Below are 19,914 nucleotides of genomic sequence, written 5' to 3' on the forward strand. Positions count from 1 at the left end.
ATGAAAGAAAGGCTTGAAATGTTCTTGCAGCTTTAGCTTTTTGAACTGAGAGGAAACTTAACAAAGATTGATTCCTAGTAGATCTAAAAAATACGTCCATTTACAAAAGAAAAGTGTGTAATCAGGTAAGCAGGGATTTGACCATGTATCACCAAAAAGGCTAAAATAGCAACCTTAAATTGGAATCTTGCCTTTAAAGGTAACCAAATCGAAATTTCTGGTTCGATTATGGTTTTGACGTTTTCATGCTCAACATGTCCATCTCTAAGTACTACTTTTGAGAAAAAAAAGTCCCAGGGTAACATGTAGAAAAACAAGCTATAGGGATGTCTGTCTGGCAGCATTCCTAGTGAACTGGCCACACAGACATCCCAGCAATGTAGAGGGGAAGTCTAGTGGTCCTTGCACTGGACTCCACATAAAGGGTTCCAGGTACAAATCCTACCTAAACTCCTTCATATTGTATGGTGAGCCCTGGCGGACAACCAGTTATATTACGTGATATAACCGGCTATCCACTGATTTGTAAACTGGGTTTGGCGGTCATATTTGGCTGTGTCAAACCCTGGTATATCTTGGATCAGTTTAAAGATAACCAGCTATATCTGAATATCAACATAGCCTGTTATCGTCAAACCGGCTGAAAACCCCCCAGATATTCAATGCCGGTCACCAGAAATGGCCCGGCATTGAATATCCAGGTTCAGTGCAGACCGCGGGAGACATCCCGGTTATCTCCTGTGGTCTGAATATTGGGGTCATGGTAACTGGAAATCTAATGCCATTTAGTAAAAAGACCCCTTAATTCCTTAAATATGTTTTTCAACAAATAATTCGGACACGACAGACTGATGAAGCCCGAATTATGCAGATTTACTTGTGCTTTAAGAGTGCAACTGTATTCTCTTTCAATTTCTTTAGTGTACAGAGGCTTCTGGACTGCATTCATTATCCTGGCTGTTGCTGCCAGTATACTGGGAGGATTCCTGTTGGTATGTGCTGTACCCTTTGTTAGTGCTCGACTCTATAAAATAGGAGGTGGATTCTTCATCGCTTCTGGTAAGTTGCCAAGTCTCAATAATTGGATGCAGCTAGAACCTGGGACGTTGAGGCTTGAGTCAGTGTGTGCAAAGGGTAGAAGCTATATAATAATATGAAAGATTAAAATGAATGAACTCTGTTAAATTATGCGTGAGATTTTAAATACTGAGTTTAGAAGTCAGGTTTCTTTCTTCTTCTGTAAAAATTAACTTTTGTGCTCAGTCAAGCTTTGGAAACATATTAATATAAGCATAAATGATTTTATCTTTCATAAATTTCAGTTGTCTTTTCTTCACATATAATCTAGCTAGTAATTATGAGATGTAAATGCTTACAAGCAGGACGGTTCTGCCTGTTGGTGCTTATTGAGCTTGAAGGGACTTCTGTCAGTCTCCTCGGTAGCACTGAGGTAGATTTAGTTGTTTTTCAAAATAGGAAGAAAACAATACCACACAGCAATGTGCAGAATCATAAATCTAAAATCAGAAATAATTAAACACCATTCTACACTTGGCGTCAGATCAAATCACTGCAGAACAACCCGTTTTCCCTTTTATAATTCTATCATCAATTTTAAGCATACTAAAGGGTACATTTTAAAAGGTTTAAATGGGATTTACTTAGGTGAAAATGAGAGTTAAGCAGGATAAAAGATTGAACTCACCTAAATGGATTTTCATCTAAGAGGTTGATATACAAAAGTGTGAAACTTACAAAAGGTGACTTGCACAAAAATAACTTGAAACTCACAAAACACTAACATTTCAGTTAAGTGCTGTTTTAGTGCAACAAATAATCTTCTATAAAAAGATTTGGAAGTTAGGCACCTTTGCAGCAAACTTTTTTATGTAGTTTACTCACGTGCAAAAATTTATTTCCATTCAACATTGATGAGATACTGCAATGCATAACTGTGCAAAGCAGCTCATGCATGTGAAAAAGGCTTTGCAGGCCAGTTTTTGCAAAAAAAGGTAACTATCTAGCTTATTTTCGAAAGGGAAGGACGCCCATCTTCCGACACAAATCGGGAGATGGGCGTCCTTCTCCCGAGGTTGCCCAAATCGGCATAATTAAAAGTCGATTTTTTGCATCCTCAACTGCTTTCTGTCACAGGGACGACCAAAGTTCACGGGGGCGTGTCGGCAGTGTACTGAAGGCGGGATGGGGCGTGGTTAAGAGATAGACGTTCTCGGTCAATAATGGAAAAAAGAAGGGCGTCCCTCACGAGCATTTGGTCGACTTTACTTGGTCTCTTTTTTTTTCACGACCAAGCCTCGAAAAGTTGCCTGAACTGACCAGATGACCACCAGAGGGAATTGGGGATGACCTCCCCTTACTCCTCCAATGGTCACCCACCCCTCCCAGCCTCTATGCCAGCCTCAAATGTCATACCCAGCTCCATCACAGCAGTATGCAGGTCCCTGGAGCAGTTTTTAGTGGGTGCAGTGCACTTCAGGAAGGCGGACCCAGGCCCATCCCCCCCACCTGTTACACTTGTGGTGGTAAATGTGAGCCCTCCAAAACCCACCTGAACCCCACTGTACCCACATGTAGGTGCCCCCCTTCATCCCTAAGGGCTATGGTAGTGGTGTACAGTTGTGGGGAGTGGGTTTTTTTTTTGGGGGGGGGGTTGGGGGGCTTCACACCGAAGGTAAGGGAGCTATGCACCTGGGAGCAATTTGTGAAGTCCACTGCAGTGCCCCTAGGGTGCCCGGTTGGTGTCCAGGCATGTGAGGAGGACCAGTGCACTACAAATGCTGGCTCCTCCCACGACCAAATGGCTTGGATTTGGTCATTTCTGAGATGGGTGTCCTCGGTTTCCATTATTAACTGGGACGACCATCCCTAAGGTCGACCTAAATGTTGAGATTTGTGCGCCCCTGACTGTATTATCGAAACAAAAGATGGACGTCCATCTTGTTTCAATAATATGGGTTTCCCCGCCCCTTTGCCGGAACGTCCTTATGAGATGGTCGTCCCCGTTCAATTATGCCCCTGTATGGCACTTATTTTTGATGCATATGGATGTCTCAAAATGCAAAAATGGACATCCGTGTGCTTGAAATATCCAAATCCCAAATCAATGGCAGAAAAGGAACGTCCAACACTGCAATACATCCAAATAGTAAGGGAGTGTGTTATGGTTGTGTTTTGGGCAGAACCCCCAAATTTATTTATTTATTTATTGCATTTGTATCCCACATTTTCCCACCTATTGGTAGGTTCGATGTGGCTTACATGGAACAATGAGGGGCAGTTACAAAGTATCAAGCAAGGTTAACAATTCAAGAGAGATAGTGTCTGTAGAGCTTTCTTGTGTACGTGTTGGGCTAGGTTAAGTCCTTAGGAAGTTCAATAGGGTTTGCATGATACGTTGGGAGGTAGTTATAAAGCAGGGGAGTGAAGGTACAGTAAGTCAGATAAGGTTAGAAACATTGGTCGGACAGGGTTACAACTTGGGGTGAAGTGAAAATCAGGATGTCCAACATAGATTACCGAATGGGAAGAAATATCCAAGTCTAAAAAGAAGGATGTCCTAAGTTAGTCACATTCAGGGTACAAAAAGGTGCTCTGATTGAGCATCTGACCACTGGAGTGTTAAAGCATGACACCTCTTTAATCCCCCAGTAGTTGCCTCTATGACAGCTTTAGGTATTATAGGCATTCTTAGCAAAGTAGCAAGGACGTTTGGGGAGTAGCCTAAACGTTTAGTGCAGTGGATGTTAAACCAAGGGACCCAGATTCAGTCTCTACTTTAACTCTTTTTTTTTAATTGTGAGCCCTCCAGAAACAGAAAAATACCTACTGTACTTAAATATATGAGACACCTGCAAGCCTGAAGCCTATTGAAGTGGTACATTCAGGCGTTCAGGTACAGCATGTATTTTTCTTTTCATGGCGGGCCCACAATTACAAAATACAGAGTTAAAGTGGGATTTGAACCTGAGTCCTTTGGTTTAAAGCCTTCTGCACTGACCACTAGGCTGCATTCCAGTGTCTATTTTGCTGTCACAGTGGTGAAGGGACTGAGGCCTGAGGAAAAGCTGCTGGCTAGTTTTATTGACAAGTAATGCCTTATATGAATCTAAAAATGGATTTCTGGTATTTTACCTGTGAAGAGTATATAGGTTGTTCAGCATACAACAGCTACCTAGCAGGGTGAAGGCAGGATTTCTTTCTGCAGGTCCCTCTGAGACTCTGTGTTCAGTGTTTCCTCGGGTTTGCTCACCTAGAGAGAGAAAACGGCTCTTTACTTTTTAAAGAGCTGTTTTTTCTCTCTAGGCGAGCAAACCCGAGGAAACACTGAGCACATGAAACAGGGAGCTCTCCAGTGGTGTGCTGGAGCCGGCTCGCACCGGCTCGCAAGAGCCGCTTGTTAAATTTTGACAGCTCTTGCGAGCCGGTTGATGTTGGGGGCAAGCCGGCTCCATTGCGGGAGGTAAGCATGGCAGGAGGGCGCCATCACAAGCCATGCTTACCTCCCCTGCCGCTCCGAAGCATGTACAACCATATCCTTCACCCCCACCCTCCCCTCCCGCTCCCATCTGTCTTTTTTTAATTACCTCCGTCGAAGTGCACGCTATTTAAAGCCCTGCTGCGTGCTGGCCGTCTCCAGGCTTCCCCTGCTTGCTTCGGATGATGTTCCTGCCTTAGTCCCGCCTTCATTCTGATATCATTTCCTTTTTTCGCGAAGGCAGGACTAAGGCACGGACATCATCCAGCAGGGGAAGCCTGGAGACGGCCAGCATGCAGCAGGGCTTTAAATAGCGCGCGCTTCGATGGAGGTAATTAAAAAAAGACGGATGGGAGCGGGAGGGGAGGGTGGGGGCGAAGGACATCATTGGACATGTTTCAGAGCGGCAGAGAAGGGCAGGGGAGGGAGGAGAATCACTGGGTATGGATGGGTAGAGGGGGCAGGGAAGAGAATTGCATGGATGGTTAGAGGGGGGCAGGGGAGAGACTTGCTGGGCATGGGTGGGTAGAAGGGGGCAGGGGAGAGATTTGCTGAGCATGGGTGGGTAGAGGGGCAGGGGAGAGACTTGCTGGGCATGGGTGGGTAGAGGGGGGCAGCAGGGGAGAGACTTGCTGAGCATGGGTGGGTAGGGGGGCAGGGCAGAGGCTTGCTGGGCATGGGTGGGTAGAGGAGGCAGGGGAGAGTCCTGCTGGGCATGGATGGGTAGAGGGGGGCAGGGGAGAGACTTGCTGGGCATGGATGGGTAGAGGGGGCAGGGGAGAGACTTGCTGGGCATGGGTGGGTAGAGGGGGGCAGGGGAGAGACTTGCTGGGCATGGGTGGGTAGAGGGGGCAGGGGAGAGACCTGCTGGGCATGGATGGGTAGAGGGGGGCAGGGGAGAGAAGAGAATTGCTGGGTATGGATGGATAGAGAGGGGCAGGGAAGAGAGGAGAGTTTCAGGACATGGATGGAGGGGAGAGCAAGAGAAATTCTGGACATGGATGGAGGGAAGGAAGGGAGAGAAAAGAAATGCTGGACATGGAGGGAAGATAGAGGAAGGAGATTAGATGAGGGAAAAGGAAGTGAGGAGAGAAACTGCACATGGATGGAGAAAATAGGCAGAAGCTGGATCCACTGTACAGTCAAGTATGCGGAGGACCAGAAATGAAGAAGAAAGGAGGAAAGAAAAGAAATAAATGGAAAGGAAGCCCTGGAAATGGAGTCAAGGGAACAGATAGAGAGCAGCAGAATCAGATACTGGACCAGCATGATCAGAGAAACAAAGTCACCAGACAACAAAGGTAGAAAAAAAATAATTTTATTTTCATTATAGTGTTTGGAATATGTCCACTTTGAGAATCAGGTGCTGAACGTTAAAAGTTTATGTTTATTTATTTATTTATGGCATTTTATCCCATATTAAACATGAATTAGATTGGAACCTGGGATCATTTAAATTTTTTTTCCTGGAGAGAGTAATGTGTAGGCCGCCCCCCCCCCCCCCGGGTATAGCCAGCTCTGCAATTTTTTTTTTGGGGGGTGCAGTGGTGGACGGGGGGGGGGGGCGCCGAGGTGGATGGGGGGGCGCCGAGGTGGACCGGGGAGAGAGCCTGTTGTTAAAAATTTACCAGCACACCACTGGAGCTCCCCCCCTGAAAGAAGATTCTCTAGAGACTCGGGGGGACCAAACCAAGATCAGTGATCACATAGAGTCTTGTGACCCCTGATGTAGGCAATTCACCCACCGAAATACAGGCCTGTGTCAGGTCTTCCTTTTGGTGCCTAATACATTTTTCAATTTTGTAGTCTCCCACCTGGTCAGTTCACCACAGGAACATTATATATCCTCATTTCAATGTACTTTTCTACAGCAGTGTTTTTCAGGCTATGTTGGTCTTGAACAAAACTAGATTTTTTTGCTGGCCAAGACAGCCTTTGTTAGACCAGCCTGAAAATTTTGGGCCAGTATATTCAATGCTTGGCCATGACTGTGCACTGGGATTTAATATCTGGGTCAATGTAGTTACCTAGAAATTAAACAGGCACCGGACAATATTCAGATCGATGCCTGGTCAGCCGTTTTGCTGTCCTAATTTTATGGGCCTACTTACCCAGTTAACAGACTGAATATTGCCGCTAACCATTTAAGGACTGGATCCATCCCCAGAATGTTCTGGAACTAATCTGATAGTGCTGCAGAGGCTAGAGCAGATATTTAACTCCGTTAGCTAGTTACTGTAAATGCCACTGAATATTGACAGCCAACTTGCTCAACATGATTTACTTAAACCACACACTGAATATTGCCCTCATTGAAAACAAGCTGTTGTGTTTCAGTTTTCAAGATCATAGACATTCCTTTTTTATATATCACTGGCAGAGTTAGGTTTCTGATGCCCCGAAAACAATGTGTTGAGACCAAAGGTTATTATTCTTACTACAGGGTATCATAATCCCACAAGGTGAGAAAGAGAAAAGGCCAAACGTTAATTTTCCAACAATTAGCCCTTCTAAAGAACTTACAGCCCTAATAAGGGGGGAAAAATACAAGGATGTGGAGAGAGAAACAAATTAAGAGTCTGAGCTCATTTTCACAACAATTAGCTCCTACAGAAGGAGCTACCAGCTTTCTGTAAAGAGAGACTGAAAGTTACAGAGTTCAATTTACTTATAATTAACTCTTGTAAGGTGTTTTATTTCATTGATTGGAGAGAATGAGTCAGAGTTCATTGTCTTACAGTTAGTTCCTACATGGTACTACAAACTTATACAAGAGAAGGCAGCAAGGAATTCAGAATTCTTCTTTTTTTGGAGGGTGTTTTTTTTTTTTGTTTGTTTTTTATTTTTGCTATCAGCCCTGCCTTTTGAAGACATCACATTTCTAATCATGATGGAGACTGAATTTCGCAGCTCATACTGTATATTTCTGCCGTGTCCTAATGAACAGAAGCAGAGATAGAAAGAGCAGAGAGGATATGTGCATTTGGACAATCTTCTTTGGCAAGGCTATGAATTAAATTTAGAGAAACTTCACTGGCTCCCACTTAAGGAATGCATTGCGTCCAAGATCTGCACGATTGTACACAAAATCATTCATGCAGACGCCCCAATCTACATGCTAAACCTCGTGGACCTACCTCCCAGAAACGCCACAAGATCATCCCGCAAATTCCTCAACCTGCACTACCCCAGTTGCAAAGGACTTAAATACAAGCTGATGCACGCCACTACCTTCTCTTACAAGAGCACGCAGATATGGAATGCATTACCTACAGACCTGAAAGCAATCAAAGAAACAGCTATCTTTCGAAAATCTCTGAAAACATTCTTCTTCAACAAGGCCTACAATGAGAACCCATAACCTCACTAAGTCACCTCACCAACCCACTCAAATATGAACGCCCACCTTCTATAACTACCCTAAGAACTCTCTTCCTTCTTCCCTCTTCCCTTCCTTAATTGCTACACATTACTAACTGTATCTGATATCCTGATATGACAATGTTACCAAATCTATGTAAGCCGCATTGAGCCTGCAAATAGGTGGGGGAATGTGGGATACAAATGCAATAAATAAAATAATAATAATAATACAAGAACAGCAGTGGACCTACCTGCTGAATGGTGTGATTCCGTAAAGATTCTGGCAACTTTAAGCCATCTCGACAGTGATTCATTTTTATTTTCTGTTTTGGTTTGAGCTTTTCTACCTTTAGTATCAGGTGCAAATACTTCACAGAAGTGGGGACAGAGAGAAGAGATAAAGATCTCATCCCACTGGCCAGAAGGAACCATGTTACAAAACAGTTGACAAAATTCAGCCATTTGTGGTTTCTCAGGTTGCATCATGCCACCCTGCAGAAAAATTCTCTTGAGGGCAATTTTGGCCAATGATGTGGATAAATAGATATTTTTCTGGTAAAATGCTTTAACAGAAAACTGCTCACTTTGTGGCAAAGTCATTACATGTGACTTTCATAGCATGCACATTTTTAGCTGTGGGAAAGAGGCATTCCTGTGAGCGTTTTTAGGAGAAGGAAATAAATTGGCATGTGTACAGGTAATGTGATTCCTCTGTACATCTCCCACCCTGTTACCTGTACAAACCACAAGTGCTAAATACCCAGATGCTTTTAACATGCATACTTTCTATTAGTTAATTTTCATTGTGAAAATGGTTTGCGGCTGTGTGGGCTATTTGAAAATTACCCCTTGTAAATGCAATAATCTTCAGGAGACACTGACCCATGGCAAGATAGCTCTAGACATACCTGGTAACCTCACAGAACACTGCAATCCCCTTTTTATGTCAATCTCACATATATGTACCAGTCAGTGTGAATAAGTCCTGCTTACTTATGTAATATAACATAGAAATGGAGTATATCAGTACTGCATATGCTTATAATACTGATACATTCTTGAGGATCCAACAAGCTATCAATGCATGTTTGACCAGAAGAGAGCTGTTTAATATGTGTTCATTGTGTCTGATATTTTTTTTTGTTGTAATTTGCCATGGGCAGGAGTTAAATGCACAACTAAGGGGTGGGGGGAGTTATCAATGTAGGGGCTATTTACCACTAACTCATTTTATTTTAGCACAGGACCCATTTTAGGCAATGAGACCTAGTTACCTATAATCCAGGTTAGCAGTGAAATAACAGTAGCCCACATTAATAACTTCCCTCCTAAATTAATATGAAAGGTTTTCTATACATGTCGAAAGTATGATGAACACATGTATATCCCATTCTGTGGTCTTTTATGGGGTTGCAGGCTGACATTTTTGTATTGAGAAAAAACCTCTGTTAGAGGCATATTTATCAATACTGACTACTGATAAGATGTGTTATTTTACCACTAATTTGAGCTATTTTATCACAGATCCCATTTTATGCAATGAGATCTACACTAATAAATGTGGTTAAGAGTAAAATAATATGTCTTAATGACAGCCCATGTTGATAATTTCCCCCTTATTTGGACATATTGAGGTACCATTTCCAGTATACTGACTGGAGACTGGAGGAGCAGTAGCTGTTACTCACCGGGACAGTAGTTCAACTGAGTTGGGTTTCACTGAAAAGGAAGAAACTATAGTTTATAGTTTATAATGTATTTCAATTTACTATACCACTCTAACTGTCAGGAAGAGCAGAGCGATTTACATACTACAAATTTAGAGAAAAAAAGGAACTCCATTGATAAAAGTGTGTATAGCATGTAAATGCTGCTATAATGCTATGCACACTTTTACATGCTATACACACGTTTAATCTCATCAATGGTCTTTTTAAAGTCCAGCTTATGTTTGGTTTGAAAGACATATTGCAAAGCATAGATGTGATTGTCTAATATACACATCAGGACTCCTGAGGCAAGCAAGTATGTGCCGAAACATAGTACTGTGTCAAGTCATCTTAAATAATTCTACATTGTTAGTCCATGGTCTGTTTTGAAGAGCCTAATCCAGTTCCCACTCCTTGTTTTTGATTCTGTCTATTCCGTGGGAACTTTGTGCTCGTTCCACTTTTGGTGGTCTTTTAGCTATACCGTGCAACATAGCTACTTAAATAGCGGGCATATCTTTGACTGCTAAAAAGTTAATGGTTAGCATTGAATATCAGTATAGGTTAACTTTTTAGTGGCCAAAATAAACCAGAAAGTACTGGGCCAAAGTGGATGCAGTTTGAAATCCAGCAAGGGGCATAAAATGGGCCATTTTTGAGAAACAGTCTACCACCACCTATATGGTAGTGTAACTATTAGAGTGGGGAAGATCCAAAATGAAATCCATTGCAGTGTGTGTCCATGGCTTCTTAGGTATGGGAAGCGGTTGCAGAAGGCCCCAAGGATAGGCATGGGAGGGTTTCTGGCGAGCACACACACAAGACAGGCCAAAATTAATTCTCTTACATCTTTCTTGAGAGTGAGCCACCAATATAAGCAGGAGATGAGCTCCGTGGTACCTCAGATTCCAGGATGACCAGTGATTCTAGAATTATGCCTCCACTTGAGGATGTGCTCCCAAAGTCGTCTGGGGCAATAGTCTTGCCCGGTGGAACCGGTGTGACAGTAGCGGTCAAGATTCGGACTGGGTCGATGACATGCTGAAGGTCGGATATCTCTTCACCCACTTCCATGGACTGTGACAGTGTATCCACCTTATTATTCTAATTCTCTGGTTGAAAGTGCAATTGGAAGTCGAAACGGGAGAAAAACAAGGACCATCGGGCTTAAGCCGACATGCCTCTTGAAGATATAATAAATTCTTATGGTCAGTCAGTACAATGAAGGGACATTTGTCCCCCTCCAGTAAGTGGTGCCACTCCTCCAGGGCCAATTTTATGGCCAAAAGCTCCTGGTCTCCTATCATATAGTTTCTCTTGGCTGTAGAAAACTTTTCTGAGAAGAAAGCACAGGGAAGCAGTTTCTTGCAGGTATAGGTCTGGGATAGGATGGCACTTGCTCCAATAGCTGGGGCATCTACTTCAACATAGAACCTTTTCTTAGGATCAGGGTTTTGAAGGATCGGAGCAGTCATAAAAGGCTGCTTCAGATGGTCAAACACGGTTATGGCTTCGGGTAGCCAGTCCTGGGGATTTGCCTCCTTTTAGGTGAGAGCCATCAGCAGTGCTGCAATAGCAGAATAATTCAAGTTGAACTTTCAGTAATAGTTGGTTATCAATAGAAATCAAACAAAATAAAACATGGAAAAGAAAATAAGATGATACCTTTTTTTATTGGACATAACTTAATACATTTCTTGATTAGCTTTCGAAGGTTGCCCTTCTTCGACAGATCGGAAATAAGCAAATGTGCTAGCTGACAGTGTATATAAGTGAAAACATTCAAGCATTACTATGACAGTCTGACAGGGTGGGAGGATGGGGGTGGGTAGGAGGTATGCATGGGGACATCAAAGCATATCATTGATATTCTAACAGGATGGGTGTGGATAGGTGAGGGGTGGGGTGATCAACAGAGACATACAGCTTTATGGTTTATAATGGGCTAGGAACCCCAGATCCTTGTTAAGTCCTTTCTGTTGGGTGTTAAAATATTCAATCATTCTGACTTCAAAGGTCCACACCCATCCTGTTAGAATATCAATGATATGCTTTGATATCCCCATGCATACCTCCTACCCATCCCCATCCTCCCACCCTGTCAGACTGTCATAGTAATGCTTGAATGTTTTCACTTATATACACTGTCAGCTAGCACATTTGCTTATTTCTGATCTGACGAAGAAGGGCAACCTTCGAAAGCTAATCAAGAAATGTATTAAGTTATGTCCAATAAAAAAGGTATTATCTTATTTTCTTTTCCATGTTTTATTTTGTTTGATTTCTATTGATAACCTTAAGAGTGGACTAACACGGCTACCACACTCCTCTACTTAAGTAATAGTTGGCAAAGCCCAGAAATCTCTGAAGAGCCCGGCCGGCGGACCAGAGGCCGAGACCAGTCAAGAATGGCAAACAGCTTGGCCGGATCCATTCATAGCTCTTGATCAGAGATACTGTACCTCAAAAAGGGTAATTCAGAGTGTTCAAAGAAACATTTTTCCAATTTGGTGAATAGCTGGTTCTGATGTAGGCAGTGGACCACCATCTTGATATGCTGTCTATGTTGTTCCAACAAACAGGAGAAGATCAGAATGTTGTTGAGATAGACAAGCACCAGGAGCCTTCAAAATAGGGTCACAGTTCCTTTAATCCTTAGTATAGGCTCATTCCTCTCCCAAATAGGGGAGGCCCAGATAAAAGCAGGACCAGTAAGGAGGGAAATGAGTTAGGCCACTTTTGCCCTTTCAGAAATGAAGTCTCTTGCTTGGAATTTGAATATGATTTGACATTGGTTCAAGAACCCACGGCAGGTTTTGGATTCCCATCAAAGTGAGGAGGTGGGGTGACACGGATCCTCATGCCACTGGAAACAACAACTGGTTCCGGTTCTGCAACAGGAGGTGAGGCTGCCACTTGAGGTACATCTGGCCCTTGGATATTGTCCATCCGATGGGTTAACATTTGCATAGCCCGGATAGTTGTTGCAGCTGGAGTGCAAGCTGCAGCAGCAACTGCAAAGCAAGTGACTCTGTCAAGCTCATGGCCTTCACAAGCTGTTGTGATCTTGGGTAGTGAGCCCTAGGACCATAGTTGGGTTCCCAACTATGGCAGACAGGTCACTTCCAGAGTTGAAGGAGAAGAGACGAGCTTGGCAAAGCAGGAAGACAAGGCTGAAGTTTGGCATGGCAGGGACCAGGAGACAAATGGAATTTGACAAAGCAGGAACCAGGAGACAAGTTGGATTTGGCAAGCAGGAAGTGGGAGACAAGCGAAACTTGGCAAAGCAGGAACCAGGAGCCAAGCAGACTTGGCAAAGTAGAAACCAGGAGACAAGTGGACTTTGGAAAAGCAGGAACCAGCTGCGAAGGTACTTGAGGCAAGACTGAGCTCCCTTAAAAGTGCTCAGCCCCATGATGATGCTCAAACTCCCCCCCCCCCCCAATATTCTTCCGTTAGCCATCCAACGGGCTGCAGTGCATGTGCATGCAACAGAAGGGTATATGCAGGTGTGGAATGTCAGGATGATGCTGTCTCACAGGCTGCCCCGACTCCTTTGGGGTCGGGGATGGAACCAGGGCAGAGCCTTGACACCCAAATCAGAACTTTCAAATAACAGAAAGCAACTTCTCTTTTGACTTATTTCATTGCAGAAGACTCTAAGAATGAAACCAGAGACAAAACAGCACTTTATAACCTTCATGCAAAATATGCTGGATAATAGCCATACAGAGCCAGTTCCACCATAAAAAGACAATGAAGAATGTTGGTACTTACCTACCTATGGAGTATATCACTCACAAAAACCAGACTAGATCAGGATTATGTTCAATTTCAGTGCTCAATTTCATGGAATCTCACTCAACAATGTTCTGTTTTCTGGGCCTGACATTTTCAATTGCTTATTATGAGTCTTGATTCACTTCAGAAAGGAACCCATTGCCATAACAGCAGATATCCAGCAAATGTTCCACTGCTTTGTTGTACACCCAAACTACAGAAACTAGTTGAGATTTCTTTAGTAACGTGACAACAACATCAACCAGGTGATTCTGGAATACAGAATGAGAGTTCATGTGTTTGCTAGCAGTCTGTCACCTGCAGTAGCAACCTACGGGCTTAGAAGAACAGCCCAAGAAGGAGAAAGAGAGTACTGCACGGATGCCAGAAGCTTCATTGAAAGATACTTTTATGTTGACAATGGTTTGAAGTCTTTACCTACCGTAGGAGAAGCCATTGATTTGCTAAAGAGAACACAAGCATTGCTGGCCGAGGCCAATCTGAGACCTTTACAAAATTGCCTCCAACAGTCCAGAAGTAATGAGAGCATTTTCTGCCGAGGATCATGCCAAAGATTTAAAGGATTTAGATGTAAGAGTAGACACTACTCTGCTTCAGGGAAGCCTTGGATTACATTGGGACCTAAAAAGAGACATTTTTACCTTTCAATTCTTCACCCAAAAGAAACCATGCACACACAGAGGTGTCTTGTCCTTGGTCAATAGTCTTTATGACAGGGCTGCTGAGAGACGTAGCCCAGGCCTGGGGCAGAACTGGACCAGCACCAGCCACCCCCCCCCCCGCTCACACCGCCACTTCCACCTGCCTGCCCTCTTACCTTTCTGTCTTTGCCTCCAAGGGGGGGGGGGGGGGGCGGGCCCAGTGCTGGAAAGCCATTTCCTGCATGCCTGATCTCATGGTCTGTTCTCTCCTGCTTCTGTCTGTGCCAAGAGTCAGGACCCAAATGATTGCGTTAACCCCATACCACACTAATGCAATCATCTGGATCCTGGGCAGCATGCAGGAGCAGGGGAGGACAGACCCAGAAGCAGGCTGCAAGAAGAAGCTTGCCGGCACAGGGCCTGGGCCCTGGCCCCCCTTGGAGGCCAGGCCTGGGGAATTATGTCCCCCCTGCCCCTCCCCTTCCGCTCGCTGGCCCTTTTGTATGATCCACTGGGGTTTGTGGCTCCAGTCACTATCCAAGGAAGATCCCTACTGAGGGAGCGTTCCCAAACTATTGATGAGTGGGATGTTCCACTGCCACCAGAAATGTGACAAGAATGGGAGAAATGGAAAGATTCTCTAAATACTCTTGAGCAGCTGCACATCCCACACACTTATATCCCTGCAGCACTCAGTGCTACCTGTCACAAAGCGATCTGCATCTTATCTGAAGCTTCTGAAAAAGCCATAGCTGCAATGGCCTACTTCAAAGCTACAAATGAAGATGAGCTACCTTATGTGGGATTCATCTTTGGTAAAGCCAAGTTAGCATCACAACCCAATTATACTATTCCATACTTAGAATTGTGTGGAGCAGAGATGATACTAAGTGAAGTGTTCATTTAAATAGACACAGTCAATTTTTACACTGACAATAAAGTCGTCTTGGGCTACATCTACCATCAAATTTTATATGTAAGTCAGCAACAGAGTTGAGCATATATGGAAGTTAACATGACCAGAAGAGTGGCATTGCATGCCAACTAACCAAAATCCAGCAGACTGTGCCACCAGAGTTGTGTTAGCATCCCATCTAATGAAAACCATGTGGTTATCAGGACCAGATTTTCTTCTAAAACCTGACTACATGTCTCCAGCTATGGAGAACTCCTTTGAGCTTATAGATCCTGACTCTGATACAGAAGTCTGTCCAGAGTCTTGCCACCAACATTGTGTCTTCAGTTTATCGGCCAGATGATGAAAGATCAGACACCTATCACCAATGTGCCATCAGAGATTCAGAACTGCAGATCATCAGCGACAATTTAGCACCACCATGGAGCTTCAACACCAGATTCCCATGGAAGACAGCAAACTTCTTCAGCAGAGCCATCACTGAACCAGTGATCTGCATATTCCATGAAGAGACATGCACTCCGTGGACTGTTGTCCACTCCAGAGACTCAGACACATTTTCTCTCTTTTATGTTGTTATTTTTGTTATCTGTCTCTCATTTCAGTTCCTGTGAGACTGCAAGAGAGAAGTCACCTCAATGACAAGAGAACTTGAGACAAGCAAGGAGTTGTCAGCCTTCAAGATCCAGCTTCATTAAAGGACTTTGCATGCTCATAATTGTTTATCTTTTGCAGGGCCGCCGAGAGACTGGGCCGGGCCCGGGACAAGGCCGCCCCCAGGCCCCTGGCCCAGCCCCCCCTGGGCCCTGCCCCCACTACCACCCCCCAGGTTGTCGCCGCCCCCCCTGGGGGGGCCCGGCGCCACAGTCCCACCCACCTCCGCCACCGGGCCGGGCCCCTTCCACCCGAACCCCCACCAGCAGAAGTGCTGTCTTCTGACTCCGGTGTGCGCGGCCCACACATACGCGCTCCTCTCAGCTGATCTTTGCTGTACTCTGCAGGTCTTCTAGACGCACAGAAGACCTGCAGAGTACAGTGAAGATGGGTGGAAGGGGCCCGGTGGCGTTGGCAGGTGGGACTGTGGCGCCGGGTCCCCCTTGGAGGCCCAGGCCCCGGGAAATTTGTCCCGCTGTCCCCCCTCTCGGTGGCCCTGATCTTTTGAGGATTTAAATAGTGGTATCTACAATACCAGGCAGGAAGTGTCTGCCCCCATTTGTATGGAGACAGGTTGCTTGTTGTTTATGAATATATGTTAATCATTATGGGACTCTCTATTGGCTTGCCTTGTTCTCTGTGCATGCTGGGCTACTTGCCCCCTTCTCTTCCCAACACTGTAAGAGTTAGTCTGCAGCATTCTCCTCTGTGAACTGAAACTGCGTATGCTATCAAGATTTCAACAGTGTAGAATTATAAACAGAGTCTATACTCTGTGTGCTGTTGAATTGCTCCTAGCTTCTTTCTTGCATGGAAGGCAAAAACTATTGTCCAGCACATCTGAACTGTAAGTTATTTTTTTTCTTGTTTGATTACTGCATTAAAGAAGATTTTGGTTGAAGAGCTCTGAGTCTTTTTATAGTGATGTTCTATTCTCTGGTTTAAGCTGCCTATGAATCACACTCAGTGAAAAGGCAGAACGCTTTTATTGGAAAAAATAGATTTACACCATTTCAGAAGAGCATTACATATATTCAAATATCAGAATGCCAGGTGGTGAAAAAAAGATGTGTGTGTATTTAGGTGAATAGGTGTTTATGAGCAATAACTGGAAGTGGAAAGGAGGGTGTTAACGGCAGTTCTATGTTGGCTCCTGCTTCTCCTGTATAATTCAAATATATGTTTTTGCTACAAAAACATTTTTTTTTTGCTCTGTATGTCCCAAGTTTCTCCGTTTACAGTAGCTGCTATTCTGCAAAACCACAATATTTGTTTGGCATTCACACTCCAGAGGCCAAAATAAATTAAGATGAAGGCGACTTCTTTTTAATTCAGTTTACTGCTGCATATAATAACAATACTGTGCAGGATATCACACTGAATTGCCAGTTCTAATTTGCAGTCCAAGCAATAAAGGTGATAATAAAGACCAAGACGCGTAATAATGACACATAACACATGATAACAAAGAGTAGGATACAAAAAAATCCTAGTGAAGCAGGCTGTGAATCAGATGACTGGTATTCCTTTATCGAACTAACTGCTTCCTTCTAGCACATCTTAATGTGTTACTTGGATTTAGATTTACAATAGGTGTCTTGACTGTGTTTTTCATTGCTTTTTTTTTCTCCCGCAGGAGGCTTGTTTCTCATCCTTATCCTTCTGTTTGTCATGTGGAAAGAGCTTGCTGCTGATCTCCAGAAGTACATTCTTCTTGACAGAAGTGAAAGGTGCATGGAGAGCCCCCACGTCAGTACATATTATGGATGGTCATTCATGTTTGCTGGGGCTGGCATGCCCCTAGTGTTACTGTCTGGGTTTCTCTTTTACTTCATAGGCCGAAGCATTCTACTAGCCCAGAAATAAAGAAGCTGTATCCCTGAGGCAGATTACTGAATCAGGCTAGGAATAAGGGCACAACGCAGTTTTATAGGCTGAACATTTTATATATCTGTATTGCCAGACTGACAATTAGTTATTAGTATATATATATCACCAACACACTGATAAATGGCACAAAGGAAAATGTACTTGAAAACTACACTCTCATTTTAGAAACAAGAAGGAATATAATAATAATAATAATAATAACCCAAGCCTCTGCTCTGTTTGTGGAATGTATGCAATTAATTTTTATAAATTAATTTATAGAAAGAGAGAAAATGGTTCCAATGCTTATCATTAATTCCTATGCTTATTTATTCTTATAAACTGTCAGCTTAAGAAGAAAAATTATTTTTCTCGAATGGAAATTGATGTAAAGATAATCTATTTTTTAATCATTTAAAGGACTAGAGTTTTGATAGATAAGAGCAATTGGGCTCTCTGCAATTTCTAAGAATGCTTTAAATATACTTAAAAAGTTGCAAACCTTAAATAAAGATCAGCACCTTGACCCAGATAAACTGAAACAATGTACATGGGCATCTATCTGTAAAAGTTTGAGGTATGCAAAAAAGAAAAAAGAGAAACTTTACAGGAGTAAATTTTACTGCAATACTCGAGTCTGTGCAAGCATTTTTGCTGTGAGAGGAAATACAATAATGTGGCTACATATTTCCAGATACTTGTCCATATCTATAAATCAGAAATTTGGCAAAATGAACCTCAATGAACCCATTTGGATAGATCTCTTAGTCCAGGAAAGCACTTTTCATGCATGTTTAAATGACCCTTAGAGTCTGTGATTTCTCTCTGAATTTGTGCCAAAAGAACTGTTTCCACTTCCAGTGTGGTAGGAAAACCTCATTGTTTTGGGGTGCAAAGTTAAGAGCATCTCTAGGGTTCCCTTGCTTGAGTGTACTGGTCTATATATAAATATTTGTGATACTGCTGTAACATTAAGCACAAATGATAGGTTTTAGTCAGGTGCATAAGATCAAATGTTTTTTGCTTCAGTACTGTGCAGTAATTCACATTAAGAGGCCCTTTTACTAAGTCGTGTATGCGTCTACGTGCGCCCAACATACACCAAAATGGAGTTACCATCCGGCTACCATGCGGCTCTTGCGGTAATTTCATTTTTGGCATGCGTCCAATGCGCGCGGCCGAAAAATAATTTTTATTTTCAGATGCGCACATCAGACATGTGCCAAGTGGCATTTGGCACGTACAGGTCACATCTCAAAAAAGATATAGTGGAATTAGAAAAGGTGCAGAGAAGGGCGACAAAAATGATAAAGGGGATGGGACGACTTCCCTATGAGGAAAGGCTAAAGTGGCTGGGGCTCTTCAGCTTGGAGAAAAGACAGCTGAGGGGAGATATGATAGAGGTCTATAAAATAATGAGTGGAGTGGAACGTGTAGACATGAAGCGTCTGTTTACTCTTTCCAAAAATACTAGGACTAGGGGGCATGCAATTAAGCTACAAAGTAGTAAATTTAAAACGAATCAGAGAAAAATTTTCTTCACTCAACGTGTAATTCAACTCTGGAATTCGTTGCCAGAAAATATGCTAAAGGTAGTTAGCTTAGCGGAGTTTAAAAAAGGTTTGGACGGCTTCCTAAAGGAAAAGTCCATAGACCATTATTAAATTGGACTTGGGGAAAATCCACTACTTCTGGGATAAGCATCATAAAATGTTTTGTACTTTTTTGGGGATCTTGCCAGGTATTTATGACCTGGATTGGCCAATGTTGGAAACAGGATGCTGGGCTTGATGGACCTTTGCTCTGTCCCAGCATTGCAATATTTATGTACTTATGTAGGTCATTACCACCCAGTTACTGTGTGAGACTTTACCACTAGGTCAATGACAGGTGGTAAGGTCACAGACGCAAAATGGATGTGTGGCAAATGACAAATAGACTTTGCCACACGTCCATTTTCAGCAAAAATAAAAAAAGCCTTTTTTACAGGCGCACTGAAAAATGGATTGGCGTGCACCTAAAACCCATGCCTACACTACTGCAAGCCATTTTTCAGTGCACCTTAGTCAAAGGACCCCTAAATTCTTTCTTTTGCTGAGAAGTTTGTATAAGCAAAATTGTTTATAAAATGTAAACAAATATATGGTAAGCTCTGGAAAGTAATTGCTTTTATGTAGTATATACTGTATCCATAGATAGCACAGTACACCTGGTAAACAAATATAACATTGTATCTCCTTTCCAGATGTATAAGAGTTGTGGAGGTTTATTTTCAAAGCACTTAGACATACAAAGTTCCACAAGTTACTATGGGGCTAATTTTTGAAAGAGAAAAATATCCAAAAAGTGTCATAAAGCACCATTTGGATGGATTTCTTCTCAAAACATCCACATTGGTATTTTAGAAACTTGTTTTGCAGACATCCATCTAGGGCGTGATTAGGGCGTGCCTAACAATTGGGTGTT

The 19,914-nt window shown here is 43.1% G+C and overlaps 1 protein-coding gene across 1 annotated transcript in view; it reads left to right on the plus strand.

Annotated features, from left to right (window-relative positions):
- LOC115474236 (transmembrane protein 182-like) overlaps nucleotides 1–18,564 on the plus strand; it is a 36,125-nt gene extending 17,561 nt beyond the window's left edge. The window contains exons 4-5 of the mRNA XM_030209618.1: nucleotides 922–1,059; nucleotides 17,216–18,564. Coding sequence (XP_030065478.1) covers nucleotides 922–1,059; nucleotides 17,216–17,445 — 368 coding nt within the window. The 3' untranslated portion in view covers nucleotides 17,446–18,564. The remainder of the gene's footprint in view (nucleotides 1–921; nucleotides 1,060–17,215) is intronic.
- The last annotated feature ends 1,350 nt before the right edge of the window (nucleotides 18,565–19,914 follow it).

The sequence above is a fragment of the Microcaecilia unicolor genome, chromosome 7 (assembly GCF_901765095.1).
Source record: "Microcaecilia unicolor chromosome 7, aMicUni1.1, whole genome shotgun sequence".
Taxonomy (NCBI): Eukaryota; Metazoa; Chordata; class Amphibia; order Gymnophiona; family Siphonopidae; genus Microcaecilia; species Microcaecilia unicolor.